Source organism: Python bivittatus, unplaced genomic scaffold, assembly GCF_059951505.1.
Source record: "Python bivittatus isolate LINGU-HERP-01145 unplaced genomic scaffold, Pbiv_v1 ctg000040_np1212, whole genome shotgun sequence".
Taxonomy (NCBI): domain Eukaryota; kingdom Metazoa; phylum Chordata; class Lepidosauria; order Squamata; family Pythonidae; genus Python; species Python bivittatus.
In genome coordinates, this window is record NW_028277032.1 from 5268866 (window position 1) to 5293138 (window position 24273).

Sequence of the window (24273 nt, forward strand, 5' to 3'; positions counted from 1 at the left end):
GCGCGCGCTCCCGCCCACCGGCGTCCCCGTGGCCGTGGCAACCGCGGCACAACTGGCTCGGGTGCCCGTCGGGCCTTTTGCAGCCGCCATGATCCCCCCCGCGGACTCCCTTCTGCGCTACGAGACGCCGGTGCTGGTCAGCCGCAACACCGAGAAGCGCTCGCCCAAGGTAGGCGAGGGGCGGAGGGAAGGGAGCGGGTGGGCGGGCGGACGGGCGAGCCGCCCCTGGTGATCGCTCCGCCGCCCCGCAGGCCCGGCCGCTGAAGGGGAGCCCGCAGCTGTCGATGCCCGCGGGGCCCGTCTCGCCGCCCAAGGGCAAGGCGCCGTCGCCCTCGGTGGACCCCAGCAAGCAGGCCGAGGAGATCCTCAACGCCATCCTGCCGCCGCGGTGAGCCCGGCGGGGGCGGGGTGGGGCGGGCGGGGCGGGGGCGCCGAGGCGGGCGGCTGACCTGCGCTTCCCCCATGCAGGGAATGGACGGAGGAGAACCAGCTGTGGGTGCAGCAGGTCTCCAGCACGCCCAGCACGCGCATGGACGTGGTGCACCTGCAGGAGCAGCTGGACCTCAAGCTGCAGCAGCGCCAGGCCCGCGAGACTGGCATCTGCCCGGTGCGGCGCGAGCTCTACTCCCAGTGCTTCGGTGAGCGGCAGCGGCGGCGGCGGAGGCGGCGCGGGGGGGGCGGGAGGCCGCCGCCGCCGCCGCCTGACTTGCCCCCCGCCCGCAGACGAACTCATCCGGGAGGTGACCATCAACTGCGCCGAGCGCGGGCTGTTGCTGCTGCGCGTGCGGGACGAAATCCGGATGACCATCGCGGCTTACCAGACGCTGTACGAGAGCAGCGTGGCCTTTGGCATGAGGAAGGCCTTGCAGGCCGAGCAAGGGAAATCGGACATGGAGAAAAAGGTAAAGGGCGGCCTGGTCCAAGCGGGCGCCCTTCAGCCCAAGGAATGCAGCTAGAGGACTTTCTTTTTGGTACCGTAGAGTGGCGGTCCTTAAACTAGATGCCCCGTATGAGCAAGTAAGAGCCCAAAGCAGCTTGACAGGCGGCAGGCAAGGCTCTTCTAAAAGATCCCCCAGCTGGGTGTGTTCTCTGTCTCAAGATTGCAGACTTAGAGGATGAGAAACGAGACTTGGAGAGGCAAGTGAATGAGCAGAAGGCCAAGTGTGAAGCCATTGAAAAGCGGGAACTTGAAAGGCGGCAAGTCGAAGAGAAGAAGCACACCGAGGAAGTCCAGTTCCTGAAACGAACTAATCAGCAGCTCAAGGTTGGAGCAGACACCAACTGAACATTCCAGTTGTAACCCTAACCTGCTGCAGTGCCCCTGCGGTCATGGGGTCAAAATTCGGGTGCTTGGCAGCCTGTCCACACTTACAACTGCAAGGGTGCTGCAACCCCCCCCCCACCTATCTCCTCCCCCAGCAGCACACGGCAACAGCAGGGCTGGGGCTGAAGTTGAGGCCTGGGGGCAGTGGCAGCTGGCTGAGACTGCTGAAGGCCCCAGGCCTCTACTTTAGCCTCAGCCCCAGCACTGCTGCTGCTGAATGCCACTGTGCAGGACAGCCAGAAGGCCATAGATGCGGGGGAGGAGATAGGTGGGGGGAAGAGTTGCAGCACCTATGCAATCATAAGCACAACTGGGCTGGGGCAACTGAAGCTTCCCTAGGTGTGGCAGCTTTGCCCCGTACTGCAGCACCCCCCCAACTCGCCCACAGCCTATGCTGGGCCTCCCCCACCCCCCTGCAATACCCATCCACTGGGACTCCCTCCACTTAACGACTCACGAGTCTCAGTTCAGAACAGCAACCAGGAATGCCAGGATTGCAGTCGCTAAGTCATGTGGTCATGTGACATCTCACTTTACGACATCACTTAGCAATGGAAATTCTGGTCCCTGTTGTGGTCATTAAGTGAGGACTACCTGTACTCTAATTTCTAAGCCAATCATATGCTACTGCAGGAGGGTTCATGGCTAAAATATTGGATGCAGTGTCTCCTTCATGCCACAGCAGAGCCTTCGTCTCCCAGGTAGCAGTTTTCTCGTTTGGCACTGTGCAGGAGCCCTCATTGATTAACTGCTTTGTCTGCATTTTAGGCACAGCTTGAAGGCATCATTGCACCAAAGAAATAAGCCTTCTGTCAGCCCAGTGCAAAAAGTGCCTTGAGGGGAAAACGAGAACACAGCTACAGAGAATTCTTCCGGAAAGCTTCCAGAATCTACCAGTACCTAAACTGTTCCACCTCATCTGAATCAACATAGATTCAAACACTGTTCGAATGCCTCCTGCATATTTAAAAAGAATCTCAACAGGCTTGGGACTTCTCTTTTCAGTTAATATTTACTGGAGGTAAATAACAGAGGTGTTTGAGGTTTTTTTAAAACCAGTAATACTTTCATTCTGTGCAGGTCTCAGCCTAACAGCAAAACAAAGAGCTGTACAAAAATTGCATTAAAATAAATCCTGACTCCTGAAACTTGATGCAGTTGTTTAACTGGTGATCACACATCCTGAACCAACTTCTCCCTTACCAGCCATATATGTCAAAACTAGCAAGAAGTCTTGCCCTTTAGCAATACTCGCCCTTTCTGCTACTTTGATTTTGATTCTTGTTTTCACATTGATGGGCAAAGCCTTTGTAAGGATCCAAGTTGGTACCCAACAGTTTTCATAATGATGAATTTCTATGTGGATTTTAAGGATAATTTAAGCTACAATTTCAAGATTTATCTTTATTTATCTTAAGTTGTAGGTCTCTGGGCTCCAGTGTCAAATTTTCTCTTGTTCCTGTTTCTATTTTTGACATTATGAGTATCATAATACCGAACACCAACTTTCTTTGAGTGCTGTTGCCGCTCTGCTCTTCTCTTCTGCAAAGGCAAAACAATGAATTTAGAACAATCCAAAACAAATGGACAGTGCTAATAGCTGTAGCTTACTATCCCAAGAGGAAAAAAATTCTCCCATATGCTACCAATTTAAGTAAGTGCTACTACAATGCCATTTTTCAAATACACAAGGCAGCTGGGCCACATGGAATGAACAGCAGCAGCTTCCCTTGTGTTGCACTGTGTGAAAGCTACGGAGGACAACTGATTTACATCCTGCCTTCATTTGTGGACAACTCAAGGCCATGTACATAATGTTCTTGTGAGGTGGTTTGGGCTTAGGGAAAGTGACCATCCCAAAGCCACTCGGACAGCTTTCACTGCTGACACCTACCTCCTTTGACTTCTGTTTCTTGCAGGGGTTATTAAGCTGGCAGGTGCTGGAATTCTGCTGCTCCTCTCCCTCTGGTACCTCCCTTTTCTTTCTTTCCCTCAGTTTTCCTGAAAGCAACATGTCAAGAATGGTAAGAGACAAAGCTCTTCCTGAAGAGCCAAATGCTGTGAGCAATGAAGAGCTATCCAGTGAAGGACACATTTTCCGAATGGGAGTGCTGTGCTCCCCTTCCACATGCAATGACAGATTCCTCACCCCTGTTTTCTCTGCTGCATGACCTTAAATGCATTCATTGAGCCCAAGAGACAAATAGGTCACTCAAGGCTGCATGAGGAAAAGTGTTCTCCAGACCAGGTATGGGTCCATCTACTGCAGCTTTCTGGCTACACAGATGCGTTTGGGAAGTTCTCCAAAGTGAATAAGAGGGCAACTGCACTTTTTTATAGTCATTGCTCAACAACTGGTACTTAGTGCATACTGTCAGTAATTCAGAAGTTAGTCAAAAGCCATTCAGATTAGTAATAGTTGAGAGTTTTGAAAAGAACATTCATGGAGAACTGGTCCATCTATGTTGGTAAGCAACACAGGAATTTGTAGCTTAAGTGTGTCATGCCCAGCCCTTTATTAGAATAAACCTATAAACCTCATGATCAAGCCATGCCCAGCCCTTTATTAGAATAAACCTATAAAATGTGCATCGGATGCAGATATCATTGCTAAACCAGCTACTATACCTCCAGTCTTCTCAGTTTCAACAGCCACTGAATCCAGCTGTGATTTTGCAAAGAGTTTTTCACTCAGCCCCTTAGGGATTCTACAAGGTAGGAGAGCAAACAGTTAGACTCTTCCTAAATCTGATTCCCCCATTCCTCTAGCAGTTGTATAGCCTCAAGTTTCATAGGACAGCCTAATTCTCTAGTCTTACCATAAGTTGAAAACAGAAACGCAATGTAGGATATATGTTTTACAAATAAAGCAACTGTGGACACAGCCAAGAAAACAAACAAATGGATCACTGAAGAAATCAACTCCAAGTTCTCACTCGAAGCACAAATGACCAACCTCAAATTATACCACTTCGGACACATTATGCAAAGGCCTAACTCTATGGAGAAGGCTGTATAGGCAGTCCTTGCTTAACAACTGCCCTGTTTAGCCACCATTCAAAGTTACAATGGCGCTGAAAAAGTAACTTTACAACTGGTTATTGCACTTAGGACTGTTGCAGTGTCCCTGCGGTTAAGTGATTGAAATTCAGGTGCTTCACAACCGGCAGATGTTTATAACTCACAGTGTCCTATGGACATGTGATCACCATTTGCGCACTTCACAGCCAGCTTCTGACAGTCAATCAAGAAACTGGCAGTAAAACTGCATGTCACAGTCACATGATGTCTCACTTAACAATTGCAGTGGGAGTGATGTAAGTCCAGTATGGTCATGTGATGTTTTGCTTAATGACCACATTGCTTAGCAACAGAGTTGCCAGTCCCAATTGTGGTCGTTAAGCAAGGACTATTTATAATGCTGGGAAAGGTGGAAGGAAAGAGAGGGAGAGGATGGGACTGGCTGGGAATTCCTACACGTGGCAGAAGATGCCAATGACCTTATTTTACAGCTGGAATTCCCACATGTCTAAATCCCAAAGTGTGGCCCATATATCTGGGAGGTTCCAAGTAGTAGATGGCTGTTTTAGAGTAAGCTTACAGTTTAAGTGGGCAAGCCTGTTTTTGGAGAGGGGTGGACAGGGAAGATGCGGGGTATGCGAACTGGCTGTGCTGGAACTCAGAGAAGGAGGGGAGAGAGAAAGCAATGCATCAGGTTATTTTCTCTTTCCCTCCATAGTCCCCATCTGTTGTTTTTGCACCCTACTCTTCCACCTGCCCCGAACCATTTCTGCCCAGCAGAGTTCCATTTCAGTCCTTGCACAGACCAAAAACAGCCCTTTTTGTTTCACACATGGGGCCAGAGTACCCCAAATGTGCATGTTTCAAACCACCTGAAGACCACTGTTCCGTGCACAGAAGAGATCATGCCTGGAGTTTTTTTGCTTAACTATGAATTGAGTGCTGCAACTGATGCTGGAAGGAAAGGTGGTTGAGGATTGATCAGTCTTGAGTTACAGTAGTAAGTTGCCCTCAGTGTTTTAGGCCCTTCTATCTGCCAAACCAGATGAACAAAGGTCAGATGTGGTACCTTATTGCTGAAAATCTCCTGGCCTTTGCCTTATCCAAGAATCTCTTGTATTTGGCAATCTTCTCGTCCAGTGACTTCAGTACTACCTTTGAATCTTCTTTGGTGTTAGCCTCACAAGTTGGCCTCCCATGTGGTAAGTTCTGTTCCTCATCTTCCTCTGTACCACTGTCTGTTTCACTGATATCCAGAACATTCACAGGAACCAGATCCTCTTCCAGGAATTGAGGGGTCACAGTGATCTTCTCATAGTTTTGCTGCACATGGGGCAAAGGCCATTTTGTTGCCACGTTGGAGCACTCATCACTCCCAGCCTGTTCTTCACATTTTTCTGTCATCCCTTTGTTCTCACTGTGACTCAGGTCTGTGGGCACATCTGAGGCAGCTTCTGTAGGCTGAGAAATTAAGCAATGGAAGTTTCTCTGCAAGCCAGAGTTACTGGTTTACAGCCATGAAAATGGTACAAAAACATTTAAGTGTGCATGATTTTTATTCAAGTAAGGTGGCCCTCCATCACCTTGTGTGAAGATGGAGGACACTTAAATGCACAGAAAAGTTTTTCACAGGGACCCCCAGGAAGCTGTACTGTTGCAAAGGAAGGAATATTTCTATTACTTCAATTGCTTGCCTTGAAAGCCAGCATGTTATCAGTCCTGCTTAAATGTTGCTTAATTACTAACTATTGCTCTTTTATTTATTTATTTGCTTTCAGGAGGAGTGATGCCTTTTTTCTTTTTCAAAAGAAACACTCAAGCTATTCTTGCAGACCTTACCGGAGACTCCTGTTCCACATTTGGAGGCTTCACAAAGAATGGGATGCGGCCCCTCTGCCAGTCATTCAACACCATCCTGCTGACCGTGTGCAAATCAGGCTCTCCTCCCTGAAATGGCAGAAAGGCCACCAGTCACAATTGCAGAAAGGGACCGAGGAGATCAAAGAGAGAACCCTGCTTCAGAAGGCATCTGGTGCCATGACTTCAGGCAGGATGCCATCTCTGGGGGAAAGGAAGGCACTTGTGGGCTGGATTCACACAATATGCTACATCTAAATATGAGTTCACAAAGCACAGTTGACTGTGCTTGTATCACATACTATATCTCCTCAAAATGGTTAATGGTGTACTCTGATGGCCCGAGTCATCCAATATGCAAAGACAAAGGCAAGCTCTCCATATCGTCCTAAACCACACTTCTACTTACCAACCCCACTTCAACCTACTTGAGCATGCTGTGAGCACCCATCATCCCCTTGCAGTATAATCCTCTTTTCTCCCTTATCACCATTGGCTGTTCCCAGGCTTGGTTCCTCAGGAGCAGACTCCCCTTCAGAAAATATCTCACATGCTGACCAAATGTCCACGCTAAGGACTTCCTTTTTCTCTTGAATCAAACAGCTGTTCAGCATCCAGGAGACCAGATTTACCTTCAGTAATTTCCCCGTCTGGAATGCTAACTTCTTCAGAAAATCCTCTGCATTTTCCCAGAAGTCTATTTTATATGTTTTCCTGATGTATTCTGGTTTGGCTCTGTCCAGCACTGTAGCAATGTGGTCTTCAGGACTCTTGATTTTTTCTACCTGAACCTGGAAATCACCAGAACAGTCAGACTGCTAGCTTTTACCAAAGAAACAGATTTCCACACATACATCTCCAATGACTGCCAAAGAAATCTGTCACGATTATTCAAGCATCCGGATCTCAGCAACATTTCAATAATAAGTAAGGCTGGTAAATTGGACTGGGGCAGAAAAAGTTTCACTCAAAGTTTCTCTTGACACTCACCACTCCTTTCAGTACAATATCTGTTTCTGAGTCTCCTGAGGGGTGCACCACGCCTGGGCAGTCAATAAGGAAAATACGGCGCATTAAAGTGATGTACTGCCATACCTGCAGAAGAAGAAGTAAGGCCAAGCCTGTCTTTTTAATTCAGTAGGAACAAAACACATGGCAGCAGCTCATTAAACTGAGGTTGTTCAAGGATCTATAAATGAGGTGGGGAGGTGAACAAAGCAAGAGGAACCAGTTACAGTGGGGCAAGAAAGTATTTAGTCAGCCACCAATTGTGCAAGTTCTCCCACTTAAAAAGATGAGAGAGGCCTGTAATTTTCATCATAGGTATACCTCAACTATGAAAGACAAAATGAGGAAAAAAATCCAGAAAATCACATTGTCTGATTTTTAAAGAATTTATTTGCAAATCATGGTGGAAAATAAGTATTTGGTCACCTACAAACAAGCAAGATGTCTGGCTCTCACAGACCTGTAACTACTTCTTTAAGAGGCTCCTCTGTCCTCCACTTGTTACCTGTAGTAATGGCACCTGTTTGACCTTGTTATCAGTATAAAAGACACCTGTCCACAACCTCAAACAGTCACACTCCAAACTCCACTATGGCCAAGACCAAAGAGCTGTTGAAGGACACCAAGAACAAAATTGTAGACCTGCACCAGGCTGGGAAGACTGAATCTGCAATAGGCAAGCAGCTTGGTGTGAAGAAATCAACTGTGGGAGCAATAATTAGAAAATGGAAGACATACAAGACCACTGATAATCTCCCTTGATCTGGGGCTCCACGCAAGATCTCACCCCGTGGGGTCAAAATGATCACAAGAACGGTGAGCAAAAATCCCAGAACCACATGGGGGGACCTAGTGAATGACCTGCAGAGAGCTGGGACCAAAGTAACAAAGGCTACCATCAGTAACACACTATGCTGCCAGGAACTCAAATCCTGCAGTGCCAGACGTGTCCCCCTGCTTAAGCAGTACATGTCCGGGCCCGTCTGAAGTTTGCTAGAGAGCATTTGGATGATCCAGAAGAGGATTGGGAGAATGTCATATGGTCAGATGAAACCAAAGTAGAATGTTTTGGTCTAAACTCAACTTGTCGTGTTTGGAGGAGAGAGAATGCTGAATTGCATCCAAAGAACACCATACCTACTGTGAAGCATGGGGGTGGAAACATCATGCTTTGGGGCTGTTTTTCTGCAAAGGGACCAGGACGACTGATCCGTGTAAAGGAAAGAATGAATGGGGCCATGTATTGTGAGATTTTGAGTGAACACCTCCTTCCATCAGCAAAGGCATTGAAGATGAAACGTGGCTGGGTCTTTCAGCATGACAATGATCCCAAACACACCACCCGGGCAACGAAGGAGTGGCTTCGTAAGAAGCATTTCAAGGTCCTGGAGTGGCCTAGCCAGTCTCCAGATCTCAACCCCATGGAAAACCTTTGGAGGGAGTTGAAAGTCCGTGTTGCCCAGCGACAGCCCCAAAACATCACTGCTCTAGAGGAGATCTGCATGGAGGAATGGGCCAAAATACCAGCAACAGTGTGTGAAAACCTTGTGAAGACTTACAGAAAACGTTTGACCTCCGTCATTGCCAACAAAGGATATATAACAAAGTATTGAGATGAACTTTTGATATTGACCAAATACTTATTTTCCACCATGATTTGCAAATAAATTCTTTAAAAATCAGACAATGTGATTTTCTGGATTTTTTCCCCCATTTTGTCTCTCATAGTTGAGGTATACCTATGATGAAAATTACAGGCCTCTCTCATCTTTTTAAGTGGGAGAACTTGCACAATTGGTGGCTGACTAAATACTTTTTTGCCCCACTGTAAATGTCAGCCTATGAACATCATGGCCAGGAACCACCTGGGTGGCCCTTTGATATCGTCACCTCACCTGCTATTTCTTTGGAAAGGCTATTTAGCAAGCATGAAAGTGTTACCTGCTGGAGTGCAGGGCAAACAATAAATCCAAGCCTGTTTGTTTTTCTTGTTGTCCCTAAAGACAGCTTTTTTAGTGTTATCACATCAGCAAAGTTCAAAACCACATTTAAATGGCAAGGAGGTTTTTTTGGTAATGACATTTAAGTAAATTTCTGCAGCTGTCTAATCAGCTGAACATACTTTCTACTTTTAGAGAAAAATACTTTAAAGGACACAAAGATTCTCACTCTACATGTTTGTTCCAACACGTCCATTTTAATGTTTTGTTCAGCATCCCTCCTTCAAGGGATGCTGACAAGTTATCATGTACTTGTCATATCTGCAGAAATAAAGACCTTAAGTACAGAGAATGCTCAAGACACAGAACTACACATCAGGCACTTTCACTCCAGCACCGCAATCCTAGAAACAAGAACATGCTTAGTATTGGTGCAGAAGTCCTTGCCTTCAGGCACAAGAAGTCCTCCCACCCATTATGGCTTTGTTTTAATCTTAAATCTGTGAGGAAGCTTACCTTGGTTTCACCAGCAATGGGAGCCACACTGCAGACCTTCTTGGAGCGAAGTGTGTTGATCACAGAGCTCTTTCCCACATTAGGGTATCCAATGAAGCCCACACTGATCTGCTTCTTATCTACATGCAGCTGTTGGGGACAACATATGCAGAATAAGGCAGGCTGAATATGAACACCCTAAGAATTAGAGAAAGTAATTTTGGACAAGCAGTTGGCTTTTTGGAGAGCCAAGTGCAGGATAGTTGATAGACCTAAAAACGTCACCAAAACTGACCGTTCCTTTTCCATCTACTGCTAGTTGGTTTAAGCTTTTTAAACATAGCTCATAAAATGGACATCATCTGCTGGACACTTTAAGCAACTACATACTATGTATGGATGCAAACACTTCAGCTGATGGGGAAGTGAGTCAGCCAGGAAACTTACTTCTTATTGTTAGGTAAGTGAAGGGTTAACATTTTCTGCCTTTCTCTGAAAAGCACTAGGGACTGCAATGGAGTCTTCAAAATATACACGTCTGCAATCCCCAGTTATTCAAGTGCTTTCCTCCACAAGCCCATGCCAATGGGGCGCAGTCCCAAGAAGAATGTGCAAAACTCATCAGGAAGCAAACATTCTAGAGTTTGCTTTTTCTTTCCCCCCTCTGGGCCATGCTGACCCTCCTCCAGACTATGCCACTGCCTGGCAACTCAGCAGTTCTGAAAGACAAATCTTTTAAAGCAGAAGCGATTCAAGGTGACCTGATAATATCATTGGGACATTTTGAATTCTTCAAGTAACTGTTAAACTGTCCCCAGAATAGCATGATCCATGGGGGAACAGATCTTCCAGAATCTAGTGCATCCCTAACGTTCAGCAGCTGAGTTGGCCTCAGGAATCCATCTTGCTAAATATGATAAATCACCACTCCTATTTGTGATGCCAGCAACCAGCATTACAACCAAGCAACAGAATCTACGAGAATCCCTGCTTCCTCTTTGTGTAAGATTCAAGGCACCTCTGGACTAATTAGTTCTCTTGGAACTTTGTAAATCCCATCTTCCCCCCCCCCACCCCCAGACTTTCCAAACTACTCGCTGCACCACAGGAATCCACAAAACACAGGATTCCTCAGCAACACTCAACACAAACACTAAGATTTACTGTACCTTTCCAAACTGCCTCAAGAGCTGAATGAAGGCCCCTTTTCCAAAAGGATTTGTGAGGCTGGCATGAAAAGCCAAGGTTGGGTAATCCTGAGACAGAAGTGCGACCCAGCGTCTCTAGAAGAAACAAAGTGTCCGTGTTCAGCCACCATTCCATCCCATTAAAGCCTAGCAGCTTAAGGATGAAGTTGCTCAGGCCCAAGATGCTTGATCCAGTGTTTTGGACCTCCCCCTACCCCCAATACTATTTCAAGGTGTGGCAGATCAAAGCACACATTCAAGCAAGTGCAAAAAACAATTTCTGACTTAAACTCTCCAAAGGTTTCAAAGACACTGATAGGTCCCTGACATTTTCCAAGCTCACATGCAAAATAGCTTCTCTGCAATGGAGACAAGCCCCAAACAAGCACCTTTTTTTTGTAGCCTACATCTTCTTCCAAGGGACCTACCGTGACCCATGTGGGCACAAGATCACATTTGTTCAAGACGAAAATGAGATGCTTCCAAGGCTTCTCCTTCTTTAGGTAGGCCTCTACATGAGGGGAGCGGGTCCCCATGGGATTTCTAGCATCCAACACTTGCACAATGACATCTGATGAATCAATCACCTGGCAGTTCAGAGAGAGGGCGAGAGACATATTGGACTAGGGAAGCAACCTGGAGGATTTCCATGACTTAACTCTTCACAGCAATCAAGTTCAAGCATTTCAAACTACACAGATAAGCAGTCCTGTCCAAACTGAGGTGAGAAATCGAGAACTGAATAGAACAGCAAACCCCAGGCCAGCTTTCACTTTAACTCGGAAGAAACTCAATACTGCTACAAAACCAGGTTCAGAATTCAGAGAAAAAGGCAAGCAAGCCAGCCCAGGACACCATGGCAGGGACAGCTTTCCAGAAACATTTGTAAGAACACAATTACACAGCCATATTCATATACCTTGTAAAGTTCTCCCCAAATCCGCTTAGACTGTCCTTTTTTGTAGATTTCCTCTTGCACCTCCACCCTGAAAAAGGGGACCAGAAGAGTCAGCAGCACAAAAGCACCACCATACTATATGCCAGCAGACAGTCTAGGATGGCAGAGTCCTTTTCCTGTGGGAGACCTTCTTGCCTCTGCTTACAATAGATTCGGGCACCCTACATATCAGTTGTCTCCTCCACTTCCTCCTCTCATCCAAACTGATACTCCTCTGTCAGCTGAACCCATCCACACAGGTGCCACTGTGGCACCTCTCTCTCAGTGCCGTATAACTATATTATCATTTTCATGAATGAAAGAGCTCTGCATTCATTTATTTGAAAGTTTTATTAATTTTAAATGCCAAGTCTCAAAGAGGAGACATATTAGAGGTGACCCTTGCACTGATGCTATCTTAAAACCATTTGGTTGTAATAAAATAAAGCAAGCATTTGCAGGCTATAGCAACGATCTCTGGCACAGAAAACACCACTTCACCTGGAAGGGCAGAGAATATGGCAAGTCCCGTGGTCAAAATGGGGTGAAATCAAGTTGAGTGGAAGCAGAATTAATAACCACCCAGAAAAGTCAGAAACTCCAACCAGATAGAGTTGCAGTTGCAAATGCTATGCACTTAACACAATAATTCCCAATAACTTGGGGAGGCGGAGCTGGCGTCGCGGCGGTACGGTGTGCGATCTGGAGCTCCCAAGATCGCAGCTGATATCTCCGATGCTGGACGGTCCCGAAGGACCTAAGCCGTCCCGTAGAGACGGCGACTAGATAGGGCACGTCCTGTTGATCCCAGGGATATCGCAAAATCTCTGGTTGATCCGGGAGAAGTCCCTGAAACCAGCGACGGAGCGGCAGCCATTGAGACTGCAAAAGCCGGGACAGCTCCAAACGGAAGAAGAAAGTGTGTCAACCGGGTGAGATGGACCTTTATTATTCAATTTTGCTTAGAGAACACCCTAAGTAATCCAAAGTGAATTTTTAAAAGTGAAGAAAAGTGGGACTAAGCGGCGAGATTAAGCCTTTGGGAAAAAATTTTTTAGTTATTTAACTTTCCCTTTTTATGGACTTGAATCTGGCAGAGTGTGGTTTATTTCATTTTTAAACTCAACTGGACTGGCTTTTCTGTTTGATACTCAATAATTTCTGATTTCAAGCATTAGGACTAAGATTTTTTTTTAGTGTTTTAAGAAGCATATTTCTTTTTCTCTTCTTTTCTCTTTTTTTTTCTCTCCTCTCTCCCCGGCTGGGAAAGAGGAAAAGCGAAGCGAAAGCTAATGAAAGAAAGTAGCACTGCCACCTAGAGGCTTGGATATATATATATATATTGTTTTTTCTACTGTGACTTGTTTTACTCATACTCAAGGACTCTTAAAAAGATAGCGAAGTGCATCACAAACTGTTTATATAGGTGCCACCTGAATAACTATAAACAAGACAGCGGAGAGTGGATTCTGAAAATGTTTAAGGTGGAAAGCCTGATTTAGTCACAAGAGCCTTGGACATTTAGTGGCAGTAGCGTACTTCTTGCTAGAGCCTTGGTTTTTTTTCTTTTTGTTTTTTCCTTTTTGTTTTTTCCTTTTTTTTTTTTCTTCCTCTCTACCTTCTCTTCAGCTGGTTTTTTTTTTTTTTTTAAAAAAAAGAAATTTAGCTTTCTTTTCCTCTTCCTTTAACTTTTTTTAATTGCATACTATTGGATTAAGGCGGACAAGTGCCTGAAGATTTTTCCTTTTCCATTCCCTTTTATTTCCAGGTTTTTTTTTTATCTCCTTTCTATTGTTTTTCATTCTCATTTTGTGGAATAGTATCTGTGGTTCTTGCCTTGTTCTCTCCCTCTTTTCTTTTGCTGCAGCTTTAAGCATCAAGATGAGCAAGAAAATAACAGCCCCAATCTCATCAACGTCAGTAGCTTCCTCTTCACCTCCTAGCAGACAACGTTCAATCCAGACAATGATACAATATGAAAAAGAGAAGGAAGTGACATTACAGGCAATTATGCAAGAAATTCAGAAGATTGGAAAGAGGACGGAGAATATTGAGCATAGAATTGAAAAGACAGACGAAAGTATACAAAAGATGATGACAAAATATGAGGAGAGATTTAAGAAAATTGAAGATGAAGACATACAAAGAGATAAGAAAATTGGAGATATCGATACTCGACTGAGTGAAGTCGAAAAAGCCAGGAGTGACTTGCTAGGATGGGAAATTGATAAATCAGAATACTATTTGAGATTTCAAAACATAGAGGAAGGAAAAGGTGAAAACCTTGCGGAAATAATGACAGAAATACTGGCAGAAGCATTGGAGATAACCACAGAGAAGATGACAGATGGGATGGATGAAATCTTTCGTGTCTATACGAGATATGCAATGAGAAATAAACTACCAAGAGAAGTACACATAAGAGTTACTAAAAAAACTATTAAGGCACAGATACTCCAGGTGGCAAGAGAGAAAACACTAAAGTACAAAGACAAAGAAATCATAGTCCTGAAGCAGGTGCCAAGAAAAGTAAGAGACATAAGAAGGCAATATTCATTCCTGACTAAAGAGCTACTTAGAAGAGGAGTAAACTACAGATGGTTGATTCCAGAAGGTCTTCAGTTCACTTGGCAGGAACAAAGACAAAGAGTTGATACAGTCCAAAAAGCAGAGCTATTCTATTCAGAATTCTTTAGAGGAAAAGAAGAAGACACACAAAAGGAAGAATCGTTAATTGAGTTTCAAGAAGAAGGTGCGGCAGCAACTGGAAAAGAAAAAGAAGAAAGTGGGGGAGATGGTGTTCCCAGAGAACAACGAGAAGTAAGATCTACTAGAGCAATTAAACCCTCGTATAAAGCCTAACATGGAGGAAAGAAAATTGATTACGATCAATATAAATGGACTTAATCTGGCTATTAAAAGAAGGAAAGTATTTCATAAATTAGAGAAGTTAAAGTTTGATATAATTTGTCTGCAAGAAGTACACATCAAAAAACAACATGAATATTTGTTGCAGCAAAAAAAATTGGGTAAATTATTTACTTCCTTGACACAATGTAAAAAAAGAGGAGTGGTCCTATATATTAGAGATATAATGCCAGCAGAACAAATCTATGCAGATGATGATGGAAGGATTTTGATGGTTGAAATAATAGATAATAATGTTAAAACTCTTTTAATTGCAATTTATGCTCCCAATGACAATCAAGAAGAATTTTATAGGAAATTACATATGAAAATAGCTGAATTGGACTATGTTAACATCTGTATGATGGGAGATTTTAATGGAATAATGAATGATCAATTGGACTATAAAACACAGAAATTGACAAAGAGAACTAGGAAGACATTGCCAAAATCCTTCCTTCGAATGATAGAAGAAATAGACTTGAAAGATGCATGGAGAGAAAGAAATTCGGCAAATAAACAATATACTTTTTATTCAGACAGACATACATCTTGGTCTAGAATTGACATGATATGGATGTCAGCGGATTTATTTGCTAACATTCGAGAAATTGAAATACAAACAAGTATTTGGGCCGACCACAACCCAATGGTAGTTATCTGGAAAGGACAACGGAAGAGATTTAGATGGACTTTAAATAATAGGATACTAAAAGAAAAAGATTTCAAACAAAAAATAGAGAAAGAACTTACCTTCTTTTTTAATGAAAATAAAAAAGAGGATACATCATTACAGAATCTTTGGGATGCAATGAAGGCTTATACAAGAGGTTTAATAATAGATTATACAAGGAAAAGAAACATAACGCAGAAAAAGACTTTTAAACTACTGGAGGATGACCATAAAAAATTGGAAGAAGAGTTACAGAAATCCCCGAAAAAAAAAAGATATTAAAGCTAAAATGGATCTAATTAAACATAAAATGGGATTAATGGAAAAGGAGGAACTAGCACAAAAAATTAGAAGTGCTAAACAGAATTACTTTGAAGATGCAAATAAACCAGGTAGATGGCTAGCTTATAAACTGAGAAAAGAGAGAGAATCAAAAAGGATTAATCAATTAATAAATGAAGAAGGACAGATCTGCTTTGGTAATGAGGACAAGAAAAAAATTATACAAGACTACTATGGAAAATTGTATTATCAAGAGAATGTACAAGAAGAAGAAGTAAGACAATATTTACAGAAAGCAAAATTACCTCAGATACCTAAAGACATTGAAATAATGTTAGAGGGGAATATAACTATGATGGAATTAACAGAAGCTCTAAAAAAGCAGAATGTCGGGAAAGCCCCGGGTCCAGATGGACTGCCAGTGGAATTTTACAAAACCTTCCAGGACATATTGAGCCTTCAACTATTGGAAGTTATGAATGAGGTTATGACAAAGAAGAGGATACCCCAAACATGGACTGAAGCATACATTACACTTATACCAAAGGAGGACACTGACCCACAACAGGTTAAAAATTATAGACCAATATCTTTATTAAATTCAGATTATAAAATTTTTGCTTCAATATTGGCAGAAAGACTAAAAAGATATTTAAATAATTTTATCCATGCTGATCAAAACGGATTTTTGCCAAAGAGACAAATTAAAGACAACATGAGAGTAATTCTGGACACACTGGAATACTATGAGGCACACCCTGAAAAGCAAATGGCCTTGATATTCTTAGACGCACAAAAAGCCTTTGACAACGTGAATTGGCGATTTATGCTACTGCAATTGGAACAAATGGGCTTTGGTAGAAAATTTACCCAAGCCATTGAAACAATATATCATAAGCAGACTGCAAAAATCATGATAAATGGAGATTTAACAGAACAGATAGACATAACAAAAGGGACGAGACAAGGTTGTCCACTATCGCCCTTGTTGTTTGTCTTAACATTAGAAGTGTTGAACAGGAATATAAGAGAAGAGAAAGAAATAAAAGGAATGAAGATCAAAAAGGAAGAGTACAAATTGCAAGCCTTCGCAGATGACCTAGTATTTATACTAGAGGACCCATTGGAAACAGCACCTAAATTAATTGAAAAGATAGAAGAATATGGAAAAGTAGCAGGATTAAAAATAAACAAAGATAAAACAAAGATATTAACAAAGAATATGCTAGCAAGGCAAAAGAAAGAATTGGAAGAAGTCTTGGAAATACAGGTCACAAACAGGGTTAAATACCTAGGGATATATATTACACCAAGATGTAGTACATTGAAGGAGGATAATTATGTTAAACTTAAACGACAGATTGCAATAGATCTGACAAAATGGGAGAATTTACAATTATCAATGATTGGGAGAATATCCACTATTAAGATGAATATATTGCCTAGGATGTTATATCTATTCCAGACAATTCCAATTCGTTTAGGGAAAGAGTTTTTTGATGATTTAAATAAAATTGTATTGAAATACATCTGGCAGGGTAAAAAGGCAAGAATAAAGCTTAAATTACTACAAGATGCAAGAGTAAGAGGTGGGTTTGCCTTGCCTAACTGGGAATTATACTACCAGGCGACAAATCTGATGTGGGTAAAGGACTGGATAACTTTAAGAAATAATAGACTATTGACCTTAGAGGGACATGACCTGTTGTTGGGCTGGCATGCTTTCTTATGGTATAAGGGAACGAAAACACAGGGCTACTTTAGAAGGCACTATATTCGAGAGGCATTGTTTTTAAACTGGGAGAAGACAAGAAGACAATATTATTTAAAAGTTCCACGATGGATATCCACTATTGAAGCCTTTTCTTATTCAATAACATATAAAAAGGAACAAACAGTTAGATATACTGAGATATTGAATGAAAAGGGTGAACTTAAAACTATGCAAGCGTTGGAAGAACAAGGTATAAAAATGAACTGGTTCTCATATTTGCAAATACAATCTAGATTCGATAAAGATTTTAAAGCAGAAGGTATTTATGATGAGCTGACTGTTTTAGATAAAATTTTGATGGGTACTGATAAAAAGGTGATTAAAAAACTTTATGGACATTTACTAGAATTTAAGATGGAGGAAGAACAGGTTAAAGATACAATGATTGCATGGGGGAAAAATTTTGGATACGGAATTGATTTAGAGAAGTGGCAAAAATTATGGTCTCAAAACTATAAAATGACAATGTCAACTGCATATAAAGAAAACTTGTATAAGATGTTTTACAGGTGGCATTTACCTCCAGCAAGGATTGCGAGAATGTACAAGAACAAGTCTGATAAATGTTGGAAGTGTCATCAGAAGCCCGGTACATACTACCATATGTGGTGGACATGCCCAGAAGCTAAAAGATATTGAATTAAAATCCACACATGGTTGGAAAAAATGATAAAACAACATATAGACTTTAAACCAGAGATATTCCTATTAGGAATTATACCTGAAACATATAGTAAAGAACTGAAATATTTGATTGTAAATGTTCTGACAGCGGCTAGAATTGTATTTGCTAAAAACTGGAAAAATGAAAAAGTACCTATGCAGGAGGAAGTCATTAAGAAAATTATGGAATGTGCAGAGATGAGTAAATTAACATTTGAAATTAGAGAGCAAGAAGATAAACAATTCTATATGATATGGGATTTGTTTTATCAATGGTTGGATGAAAAGATATAGTAATGTAATAGATCAGCAAATTATATAATAGAAACTTGACAAACTGATATAAATTATTATATATATATATATATATATATATATATATATATATATAATCAATGGATAAAAATGATATAAATCCTATTATGAAAGCTGGTGTTATAGACTAGTAACAAATGAATAATAATTGATAACTGATAAATATATAAATATGTGTTGGATAGATGACATGAGATTCTATATAAATGATGAGTGAAGATTATGAAAGGATGGCACAAATGATTGGTAACTGGCTGACACACGGTTTAAAATGGAAGATGGTTTTTTTATGCTTTTTATGTTATTGTTTGTTTGTGTTTGTTGTAAAAAATAAAAAATTTATTAAAAAAAAAATAATTCCCAATAACTAAATGTAGCTGTGGCAGTTAGTGATTAGTGATACCGGTGGAAGACACTGGTTGAGGGAAGGACTGAGCCAGCTGAAATCTCATGAGAGTACCTAGCAACACTCCAACTTCAGGACAAAAAGCATCCCCTTCCCTGCCAAACCATATTTCTAGGTGCCAGTTCCAACAGTATACCTTACTCCAGTATCTTCTGTCACCAGATCCCGGTCTTTATCTTGGCTGTAGTTGCTGGCCTCAGCTATGGCACTCGCCACCAGAGACTGCATGTCACTTGCCAGAAGATTTGGCCGTTTCCGCTGTGATTTTGGACCAAATGTGGTTTCAAAGGTTTCTGTATCAAGAATGTGGACTTTGGAATTCTAAAAGAAGAAAAAGGCCACAACTACTTCATCCTGACTCAAAACAAGATGCTCAAGCTCAGCTGGGCCCCACAAAAGACTGCCCCCATCTGAGCTTTCCACAGAGAAGAGCTACAGGGGTGCAGCGATGCAACTCCTGACCCAAAGCAGGCTGTGCCAACCAGAGGGTCAAGCTACTCTTCTTGGCTTGGTATTCATCCCGTCCACTACTATTGAATTTACAAGGATGGAAATATAACTGTTGTTTGCTGACTGCTTTGTTTCAACCACAGAGCTTTCATTCTGCCAAAATTCAGATTTGTCAGGGATAATCTGTCTCACAGATTAATTTCTGTTTTGGGAAGGCCAGCTGCAAATGCCAGCTCCTTCTTTGGAACCAAGTCTTCTCTAGCTAGCAAGAACTGCTAATGGAGTGATGTGTGCTTGAACTGTAGAGGACCTTAGTCTTAATTTAGAATGTTTTCATTTTATTAGAGACATATGGAAACTCCTGAAAAAACAAAGTTGTTCAGTGAGAGTTCAAGATACGCATGGGAAAAAAAAAAAAAGAAACATGGCTCTCAAGCCAGAACAAAAAACATTTTTGACTTGAGATGAAAGCCCAGCTGCATTTGTATCTGGCAAACTGACAGGTAGACCTCAGCTTCAAGCTTCAGTAGCTTGAAGGCTGCTGGCACCACCGTCCCGCTGGGGACTCTCTGCCACGGAAAAGCATCGTTTTGTACAGGCAAGTCTTTTCCCAATACAGGCAATTTGGGACCAGAATTTTGCTGGGTACCTTCTGGCAGAGAAAAGGTAGAACAGTCATGCCACATTGTATATGTTTTAAGTGTGAGCGTATCCCATTTCATTCTTCCTCTCCTCTTTCCAGAACAGCCTTGAAGTTGCCCATGCTGATGAATCATCTGAAGAGTCATTACAAGCTATCACTTCATGTAACAAACACATGAGTTGGGAGAACACCTAATCAGGCATGCAAACCTCCTCTTGGCTGGCCTATTATGCTAAATCACCTTTTAAGCAAAGCCTTAAAAACCTACTTCTTGTTCTCTCTCAGGCTATAGATAACAATGTGAGCAAATGTGAACAAGGAAGAACATGACTGTAAACGTAAATGATACACCTCTATTAGGCTTTTCTATTACACTCTTATATTCTGTAATTGGGAGATGGTTTCTAATCCTGTGAGATACATGCAATACGGGGAAGGAGGGAAGGGGAGTGGGGGGCAGAGAGAAAGAGAGAGAGAGAGAATGCTGTTCCAGAGTCTTCCCCAGAGTCCAACACCCACCCACACCCAGAGACAACACTCGGGCCAACAGGACAAGCGTACCACTCACATGAGGTTTAATTCGGTCATGGAGGAGAGAAAGAGGCAATCTGCTTTGTTTCATGACCACTCGATACGGATCCTTCATCACCGTCTTCATCTCCTCTTGGAACCTCTGGAGAGAGGACTGTTTGATCACACGTGTGTTTCCTGCATAAAGAGCATGTTCCAATTTTCTGACTTGGATGCCTGGTGTAGTTTGGACTGATACGATGCAGGAAGCAACACAGGATGGCGCTTTATATCAGCAGCCATCTCCCTGTCTCCAATTCAGCTTTTGGGTTAATCAAACCCAGGTGCAAAACCCCCCAAACTGCCCCAGTCACAGCAAGCTTACCAAACCATTTAATATTGGGCTCCACTCGTGCGATGGTGCCTGGTGCCACTGTGGACTGGAACTCAAGTGGTCGGACCAGCTTCCCGCGATTGTTCCTGTATAAAAAAAAAGTGATATGGGAGCCTTTACAGTAACTGGCTTTCTTACAATCTACAATTGAAAACTGAGACTCTGTAAGAGAGCCCTTCTTCACATGCAAAAGGTGCCCGCCCTCTGAGTAGAGCTGCTAGAAACTCAATGGCAAGTCACCAAAGACATTACTGAGCCAGATGGCCCAGCCCTGTAACTTGGTATCCACCATGTGCTGAGAAGATGAATGCCATTAAAATTGTAAGCATTTTCAGAATGGGTGGATTACAAAAAGTATGATTAACTGAAGTAAAACCCTACCTCTTGAAAAGACAAGCTGGAACATCTCCCACCACTCTTCTTGTTTACAAGAAAGGGCAAATGTTCAAACAAAATACAATAGTCAGGCATAACAGAGTACACTGCCAGGTGAACAACTGGAAATAATAAGAGCTCCTTGGCCAGCAGTCAGGTGGAAGGGCAACTGGGTTGTAGAGGTGGAGGCCTTCTTATGCAAGGCTGACATTTTTCCACAGGCTGTGCCAAGCTATGGAGCACAGCCTCTGAAAAACACATTGCTAAAAGATTCCATATTGACAGTTGGCCCCCTTCCACAGGCAAAGATGCTTGGGAAAACATGCAAGGATGCTTCCATTTAGCACCTGCTCATGGATACTGAGCACAAACTGGTGCACAACGGAGCATGAAACTGATTGATTTGCAGATGAAGGAAAAAAGGTCCAATATTGGGAAAAACAAATCAACCACTTTACTCACACAGTTGAGGAAAACCAGAGCCTAGCTCTACCTCAAACTCTTACACCTTCCTGGAAAATGGCCACTGTACCACATGACAACACCAATGTAAAAAATTGCCAACTAAATTTATGTCTAGGAAACTAAGAAACTAGATCTTTTTTTTTTATTATTTATTTTTATCCGCACTCAGTCATGACAGATTCTGTGGCGACTGCCTGGACGAGTCCCTGCAGTTTTCAAGGCAAGGTGTTTCGGAAGGGGTTTGCCATTGCCTCCTTCCTAGAGCAGAGCCCAACTGGCGACCGCAGGAGGCGGGGTTTCCGTTGCTTCGCACCTTTTTCGGGCGTGCGCGGCTTCCGTGTTACCGGCAACTGCTCGTGTCTCCTGTGCAAGTGCCGCCGGCGTTTTTCCTCCCACCGGGGTGAGAGTACCCATTTATCTACTCATGGAAGTTTTTGAGCTGCTGGGTTGGCAGGAGCTGGGGAGGAGACAGGAGCTCACTCTGCCGCTCAGAGCTGGGCTCGAACCGCTGAAGTGTCGACCATTTCTGGCCGGCAACTTTCAGCGTCATTAAGCCGCTGCGCCACCGCATCCTACTAGATCTTATGAGGTACCAAATCAATGGGAAGTTGACTGCAGAATCTCTTTTTTTCCCCCCACTTAAAAGACTTTTGATCAGAAGCTTGGAAAATAAGCACTCTTGATGTGACTCAGGATCCTGAGAAAAAAGAATCTTAAAAAAACAACTGTCTCTCTATAAAGAAAAAAAGCTACGTGGAATCTGGCCTCTGAAACTGCCTTTCACGTTTTCAGGAATGGGCTGAGAATAGACGGGAGGCAAGTTCCTCTCAAGATCATCTCAGAAACTGACATGACTATGTCCAGAGCCAGTTCCTGAATACAGTACAAGCAATCTCGTTAGTGAACTAGATAAAGATGCAGGGGAATATATCTCAGGAGAGAAACAGAATAAAAACTGCACAAGCAAAACAATGGAGAAAAGTTTACCAGAGCCGTTTGGTCAGTCTGGATGAAATTTTGAGGCTACATATGTATTCATCACATTACTCTTTTGGGGTAGGTAACATTGGGCAGAACACAAGTAAAATACAGTAAGCTAAGGAAATTCAAGCCATGAGATTAAAAAGAAAAAAAGCAAACATAGCTAAATCTAGTTTACACCAACTCCATTCCATATACCTCTTGATACCTTCCATCTTTGCAAACCATTCTTGCTTCCATCACATCCATATAAATGGCAGGGGAGAAATCCAAATAAATAAATAAATAAACAAATAAACAAACTGATTCATATATTGCCTTTTTGTTCTTCTTGCAAATGTTCAAAGCTTTTAAAAAAATAGTTGAAGCTTATCATTTTTGAAAATAGTAAAACTGCGGCCTAAGATAGTTTGAAGAAAACTTTAAAACTTTTACTATATCATTTATAATATCAGCTGCTTTCCCCCAAATCTACTGTTGCTGAGATCCAGCACACTCAATGAAACCTTAGCAGAAATGTTAATGCTGCACTATTTATTCAGTGACAGCTAACAATGATGAGTGTTTCCTGACAAAAGAGGTCACTGTAGATATGCTTCTCATCAATTCCCATGTTGTTGTTTTTTTACCAGAATCTATTGGAATAAATTGTTTTGCAACTCTGTGAAAGTGTATCCCTACTACTAAGTATATGTACATAAGGACAAATACTTTTGTAGGAAATTACCAGTAGTAAAAGTTTTATCCTCCCAAGGCTGGGGAGGAAAGCCCCACGGCAAAAAGGCCAAGATTTTCACAAACTGTCCTCATGGCAGAAGCAAGTGCCCAGCTACTTGATATGTACCTCTTTAGCCAGGTTTCTGTAACCGCCCGAAGCCTTTGTGGCCTCCTCAACCGGGCATGTCTTACACGCGTCGTTCTGTATTTGCTGTACAAGTCTGTACAACGAGTCTGTACAAACGTTAATGAAACGGTAGGCCTAAGGAGCACGAGCACCAGGGGTACTGCGACCGTATTCTGGCCACGTAAGGCCGCACTTCACTTGAACGCGGGACCCAGCTGCTCAGCCCTGGGGGGCTGCTCTTTGGGCGGCGTGAGGCTGACTTCTTTGAGGGCCGCCCCGCGAGTCCCTCGGCTCAGAGAGGCCTTCCCAAAGCGCCCGAGCTCCAACCCCCGGGGGCCCAGCGCCCGGCCCCGGCCCCAGCCCTCCTCGCCGCCACTCACCGGCGCTCCCGCTGGCGGTACATGTTCAGGCGCCGGATGGTGGCGCGGTCCCGCATGTTGTGGCCTCCGGCGCCGACCGGCCGATCTGCGGGGACAAAGCGGAGGTTGGCGCCCGCCGCGCAGAAGGCCCCGCTGCCCCCCGCCCGCGGCTCCGCTTACCGGGGTTGGTGCTGGCGCGCGACGGGTTCAGGCTGGCGCGGCGGCCCTTGAAGCGCGGCTTCCCCATGGCGGCGGCGGCGGCGGCGGCTCCCAGGGAGAGAGCGCGGCCACCGAGGGCTTCCGGGAGAGCCCAAGCCCACTTCCGGCTGCCGCGAGCGACGCCTCGCCCGGCGGCGTGACGTCACGCCGCGCCGCGCGCGGAGGGCTGGGGCTGGGGCCTGGGCGACTGCGGGCGGCGGGAAGGAGCCCGGGGCTCTCGCCGCTGAAGCCCCGGCAAGCCCGC

General features: G+C 43.5%; 2 protein-coding genes across 2 annotated transcripts; one reads left to right on the plus strand and one right to left on the minus strand.

The window, feature by feature from the left end:
* Positions 1-18: 18 nt before the first annotated feature.
* Positions 19-2466, plus strand: DNALI1 (dynein axonemal light intermediate chain 1). Its single transcript, XM_088154300.1, has 6 exons — positions 19-169; positions 252-388; positions 469-638; positions 724-902; positions 1100-1264; positions 2093-2466. The coding sequence occupies exons 1-6, from the start codon at positions 89-91 to the stop codon at positions 2126-2128; spliced, it is 768 nt and encodes a 255-aa protein (XP_088010426.1). The 5' UTR covers positions 19-88; the 3' UTR covers positions 2129-2466.
* Positions 2467-2708: 242 nt separating this feature from the next.
* GNL2 (G protein nucleolar 2) lies at positions 2709-24150 on the minus strand. The gene is made up of 16 exons (XM_088154274.1): positions 23991-24150; positions 23832-23916; positions 20778-20872; positions 20451-20590; positions 18926-19110; positions 11752-11818; positions 11261-11419; positions 10815-10928; positions 9667-9795; positions 7193-7297; positions 6835-6993; positions 6185-6292; positions 5415-5806; positions 3953-4032; positions 3219-3325; positions 2709-2866 (listed from the first exon to the last, which is right to left on the minus strand). Exons 1-16 carry the CDS (start codon positions 24055-24057, stop codon positions 2738-2740), a joined length of 2121 nt encoding a protein of 706 aa, XP_088010400.1. The 5' UTR covers positions 24058-24150; the 3' UTR covers positions 2709-2737.
* Positions 24151-24273: the final 123 nt, after the last annotated feature.